This window comes from Hesperophylax consimilis, chromosome 14 (assembly GCF_061612785.1).
Source record: "Hesperophylax consimilis isolate HC1 chromosome 14, BYU_Hcon_1.0, whole genome shotgun sequence".
Lineage (NCBI taxonomy): Eukaryota > Metazoa > Arthropoda > Insecta > Trichoptera > Limnephilidae > Hesperophylax > Hesperophylax consimilis.
The window spans coordinates 14,732,465-14,738,484 of NC_142849.1; the positions used below are offsets into that span (position 1 = coordinate 14,732,465).

Genomic DNA, 6,020 nt, shown 5'->3' on the forward strand with positions numbered 1-6,020 from the left:
ACTATTTTTAAAAGCGCATTTTCTACTTTTGGAGTACAACATCGAACACGGTTCAGCCTTCAAGATAAATATATGATGAAAACTGAAAAAAGTATCTTACCTAACCTACAATATTCTTCTGTCAGAATTCAAAGTTGACAGTGCGATTACGAAGTGTAAGAAATCTGTAGTTAACGAAAAGATAAATTAATCAATTAACATTTAGAGCTCTACATAATGCTTCTTGGAAGTACATAACTGTACTAATTCACTATAGATTTTTTCTCTTCTGAATGCACTCTTGATTACATGAATTATGCAAAATGGGTAATGCAATACGTATTCTCTCAAAACCCATCAAAGATTGGAACATAGAAAATAGAGCCATTCGAGCCATCTCTAAGGATAAGCTTGTAGCAGCTCCTAAATATAAATCTGATGAGATTTCGTTGGCAAACGTATTAAGAGGTATGCATAACGCTTTATTACTCCTAGGTATCTTTAGATTTTAAATACTTATTAGTTTCTTAATATTCCGCCGTTCTAACGTAAATTAAAATTAAATGGGAAGAGAAGGGATATAGCCAAAGTTAGGTAGTTTTCAGGAATTTCTCAGAAGTTAACAAATTGTGTTTTATGATTTGTACTAATCTACCCCTTTCAGTCACCAAAGAGTATAACATGTTTACGTCGAGAGTCGAGTTTGTCCCTCGGTAAACAAAGTCCATTAAAGTAACCTCGTCTTTCCTTGACCCCTTGTTCACCAGCGAATCCCTAACCCTTGGTGTGCCGATGCAAAGTGTTCTTATCCTAATCTTATTCTATTACTTGTTTTTGGCAAAATAATGTTTTTGGAAATTGTACCATCTTACCAGATAATGTGTTTATTTATTTGTAAAAATAATAATATATGGTGATTTGTATAGCGCCTTTTTTTGTGAAAATTCACCTCACTTTATATATAATCTACCTTATGTAGTTTCCCCAGAATAGCAAGCTATATTCAGAGAAATGATTTTTTAAATGTATCCTTAAGTATATGCTGGCTGTTCAAGAGGTTAAGGATACTATTTACAGATCATTTCTCTGAATATAACTAGTTATTCTGTGGAAACTACTTAGATTATATACTATTTTTATAAATAATACAAACGGTACAAATGACGGTAAAATTTACAAAAACGTAAGTGTGCAAAAAACAAGTAGGTTATTACGAAAGTGGAATCAACTGGCGAATGATGAAAATTTTGCATTGCCGATCAAGAAGTTAAGACATTTAAAAAAAAAGCATTCCTTTCTATCAATAGCAAAATACCTTAATTTTTATGACATGCCATTAATATAAATAAAACACTTTGGCTCCCTGATCGCTCTTCGAGTAAATATAAAATATTAATATTTTGAGAGTAGAAGTGAGAGGTGAATAAAAATTTTAGTCCACTTTTAAATAATTTGTATTTTCAGATAATCCTAATCTAGTGGAAGAGTTGTCTAGAAAAGATCTCATGCTGGATGGCCGATTAAAAGATGTGTTTGTATCATCTACTGACCTGGTGAGTAACTTTAAACGTCTCCTTTCCGTGAGCACCACTAGGTGTTACGATTTAACCCATTACCTCCGAGTCACCAAAATTTAAGACGGCTATCTTAGAAGGCCTAAAAAATTCACACAAAAATTAATTCAGATGCTGTGGTCAGTTTCAATCCAAATAGCTTTGGATGGGAAGCAGCTTTGATCGCAGCACCCTTTTTTACTACAATTATTTTTATTATCTTATTGGTAGGTAGTTTCAACAATAATGTTTATGTATTATTTTTGATAGCCTGCTGAGAAAATAGTCCAAATCAGACCTCTCCCCCTCGACCGTGATCCTGTTGGATCCTTCGATTGGGGATACAAGGAACCAACCGAAATTCCGGAGGGTTACGCCACTTTAAAACAATCTTTCGAATTTATCAACGGATACCATTACGAGCCGGACAAATTTACAACGCTCTACATTGCCGCCAAATACAAACTTAACCACGATACTGTCTGTAAGTAATATTAAGTTTAAATAAGAAAATATTTTGTTTAACACCCCTTTATTTGTATAGCTAGCTAGTTTAAGTTCACCCTGAATTCTATGATTGTATAAATACTGTTCTACAAACTTATTAAAATATAACTAAAGATTTTCAGTACTATGGCAACACCGATTTTAGAACAAATTAAATTAGATTCAAATGTTAGGTTACGTTTGACTTCTGAATCACCTCCACACGGTACAACTCGACAAGATTTATAACAACCGCTCAATCAAAATGAGTCATCTTCAAGGCCCATGAGGAAACAAGGAAGAGAGAGAGAACATGAACTTTGGTGGGGGTTAGGTAGGAGAGGGGTTAGGTAGGAGAGGGGTTAGGTAGGAGAGGGGTTAGGTAGGAGAGGGGTTAGGTGGAAGGAAGGAAATCACATCTAAGCACGAGCAAGACAATGTGTTTAATTGATTATTACATATATAGTAAAATGTTTTATTGAATTGTAAAGGTTTGGGTAGAAAAATGTTCATTTTTCTTCATTCGAGGTTAACCACCGTCATTTCTAAGACTGCCATTCTGAATAACAATTTATTTTTTCAGGCCATATCCTACATTACTACAAAACTTTTGAAGTATTTATACCCGACAAGAAGAATATGGTTAAATTTGGAAAGTCAACTAACTTCACACAGATAGAAGCTGGAAAAAATATGAAAACTGACGGATTTAATAATGAGTAATGGTCGCCTTACTGTACATTATAGAATTTAGAAAAAATCGTTATTTTACCAAAAGTTTTGTTATTTATAAAATTATTAGAATAAATTGTTGAAAAAAAATCTATTTTATTATGTATACAATAAAACCTTTGTTACTTTCCTCTTACTCGTCTCTCTCCTCTTCCCACTCCCTTCAACCTCTCAATGTTCTTCGTACCCGCCTCAGATCAGAAATCTTCTAGTGAGGAGGGTTACTTTCATGTTTGTAATTTTGATCATGTTATTGCAATAAACGCCCGGGTTGCCGGCAATTAAAAAAAAAAAAAAAAATGGAAAAATAAGGATGCTGTAGTCTAATGATACTCAACCTTTTTCTTCTGCGGGCCACATTCATATGTTTGTAAAGTTACGCAGGCCGCAACACTATACTGGTCAGTGTTGCCAACGGATCTTGGCCTAATGTCGCAGTTTTTCAATTTCAGTTGCAGTAATTCTAATGAACTCGCATAAATTCTGCCCACATATTCCCCACAAATATTCTACGTGAGCTTGATTCCCCCTTTTATTACCCCCACAAAAAAATTCTAAATGAGTGCTCCCCACAAAATATTTGAAATCCATGGGGGGGGGGAGGGTTGTTACAGAACTTCGCTGAAAAAAATTCCGCACAGCCAAAAACATCATATTATGTGATTCCCCTATTTTTCGAAATCCGTGGGGGGGGTAGATACGTAATTCCATTTCAATTTTAGATTTTTTCGTTGGCAACACTAGTACTGGTGACAAAAAATATCATGAAACCCACCACCCCCGTTTTTTTTGGCAACACTGTGAATGTGACGCATTTAACTTTGAAGCTGTCAAAAATGTATGTGTTGCCACAAGCAAAATTATCTGCGCGCATATTTGTCTATCATATCTTTGTTTTTTGGAGATAGATCTAGCATGTGCAATAGCAACACTCTTATACCAGATCTGATGTTGACACGACAATCCTCTTTGGTTTCAATGTCTGTACGTCAAAGTCGCAATTAATCTCAAATTAATGTGATATAGAATGCCAGATTTTGTAAACCATGTTCCTGATATTAAATGTATTTTGTGCAGGTTGAGTATGGCTGCAGGTTGAGTATGACTGCTATAGTCCCACAAGTATCGCACAGTTAAAGTCGGGTATACAGCAACCAAATGTTTTCAAAACATTAGGTCGGGGCTACGTTTTTTTGTTTTCATCGGCAACGAAATCAAAAACATGTGCCCCTGCCCCAATGTTGCGCAAACATTTTTTTTAATTTTAGTGGTAACATTATCACTGGAGACCCCCGCCTTAAGACTCTTGGGCGGTGTTCACATAAAAAAAGTTTATTAAATTTTTTTTAAAGATTTATTCAATACATATTAATTTATTATGTACATAATAATACAAAAAGCATCAAGAGTCAGCCTTAATTTTCAAATTTAAATTTAAAACTTAAATTTAAATTTCTACAAAAAAGATATTCGTAGATACACTTTTATGTAAGTAAATATGACTTATTACTTAGACCATTCTTCCACAGATACGCAAGTATCTGTCGTCCCTCGAAGATTTAACCCCACAGGCCTCTGGCGTATTCTCTCAGAGAATAAATGGAATATTGCTGAACGTATTAAACCTTCGAATGCAAACATAAAAAGTTTTAAAAAAATGTCTCTGTCTGATAATGAGAAAAAAAAACATAAACATTAGACTAATGCATTATGTATAAACATTACTGTTACCCCACTTTTTTGTCTTTATTTTTATTTTTTTTTGTATGAACAAAAAAAATAAAAATAAAAATTCACAAAGTTTCATAAATTTTTCTAAAATTGCGGTCGGAAACTTTGGTTTCACAGAGATGCACATTTTAATTCTTCTGTGGTTAACTTCTAGATTAGAATATAAAGCGTGTTGTTTTCTCTTTCCAACACTGTTTAAATAATATTTTTCATGATTGTAAGGATTTCTATGAGCTGTTCCCAAAAGGGAACAAATTAGCCTGAGGGGTTGAGATCGAATACAGTGGAACACTAAAGGAATAATGTAAGAACATTTTCAACTTAATCCGAGATTCTTCAAGAGATGGATTAAGATTATAGTGAGTCTAAGGACGGGTTGTTTCGGAGTATTTGAACAATTCATCAAATTTCAACATTCATTTCTGGGATCTGTGAAAGTCCAATTCAAGTTCTGTTATTACATTATAGGCTAGTTGCTTGACAAAACTGAAATAAAAACAAAACTTGAAAAAATCTTTCACAGAACTTGCAAATGAACGTTGAAATTTGATGAATTGTTCAAATACTCCGAAACAACCCGTCCTAAAGGGAACCGTTCAAATGTCAAATATTCAAACTGATGGTGATTTACGATTGATCAACTGATGATGATATGACAAATGTGACAAAAGCTTGAAAATACCAGAACCTTTTCCACAGAAGAAATCAATGCTATGCAGAGATGTGCTTTATTTCAAATAAATCCATTTCAAATGGAAATGCAAAATGCAAAATGGGTATTTTCCATTTTGCATTTTAAATGCTTTTCTAAAAGCCATTTTGCATTTTGCATTTTAAATGCTTTTCTCAATGCATTTTCCATTTTAAATGCTTTTTTGCAACATTCTTCTTACTATTTCCACTCACCTTTTTTTCATAAGCCCCAAATATCAGTCGGTCCTCAACCTCGCTATGAGAGATAATTTACATTTGTCAAGTTGCTCACTGGTAGGAGCCCTTGCAATTGAGTGATACCATTACAAAAAATACTGAACATGGGGCCATGACGCTGTAATATTAAATGTTACATAGCAGTTTCTATGTTTTTACGTTGGCAACATTAGTCCCGTGCAAATTTTTTGTGGTTTCATAATCCGTAGTCGTTGTCGTGGTGTTTTTGGATTTACCCTCATGTAACATGTTTGTTCTACATTGATGTCCATTATTAAATGACAATATTGTTTAAAAATTCTATAATTATTTTAATTTTTTGACCTGTGAAACCATTTTGCATTTTCAATGCCTATATTTTTGAAAATAGGTATTTTGCATTTGAAATGCTTTTCTAAAAACCATTTTGCATTTTGCATTTTCAAATGGAAAAGTTTTGACCCATTTCCATTTTGCATTTCAAATGGTTTTGGGTACCCATTTTGCACATCTCTGATGCTATGAAAGGGGTAGAATTTGATACGCAAGAATGTTTTGTTTAACCCCTCCGACTTTTCGCGAACTTGAAGCTAAGATGTCTTAAACGAAATGTCAATTTCACGAAAACGT

At 33.7% G+C, this 6,020-nt stretch overlaps 1 protein-coding gene across 1 annotated transcript; it reads left to right on the plus strand.

Annotated features, from left to right (window-relative positions):
• The first annotated feature begins 116 nt into the window (after positions 1–116).
• On the plus strand, positions 117–2,815 carry LOC149417953 (NADH dehydrogenase [ubiquinone] 1 alpha subcomplex assembly factor 4). Its single transcript, XM_089639255.1, has 4 exons — positions 117–447; positions 1,444–1,532; positions 1,803–2,016; positions 2,602–2,815. Exons 1-4 carry the CDS (start codon positions 303–305, stop codon positions 2,739–2,741), a joined length of 588 nt encoding a protein of 195 aa, XP_089495381.1. The 5' UTR covers positions 117–302; the 3' UTR covers positions 2,742–2,815.
• The last annotated feature ends 3,205 nt before the right edge of the window (positions 2,816–6,020 follow it).

Coding starts and splice junctions, on each gene's coding strand:
- LOC149417953 (XM_089639255.1), top strand. CDS start 303: ATGGGTAATGCAATACGTATTCTCTCAAAACCCATCAAAGATTGGAAC. Junction 1,533..1,802: donor TTGTATCATCTACTGACCTG/GTGAGTAACTTT, acceptor TATTTTTGATAG/CCTGCTGAGAAAATAGTCCA. Junction 2,017..2,601: donor ACTTAACCACGATACTGTCT/GTAAGTAATATT, acceptor TTATTTTTTCAG/GCCATATCCTACATTACTAC.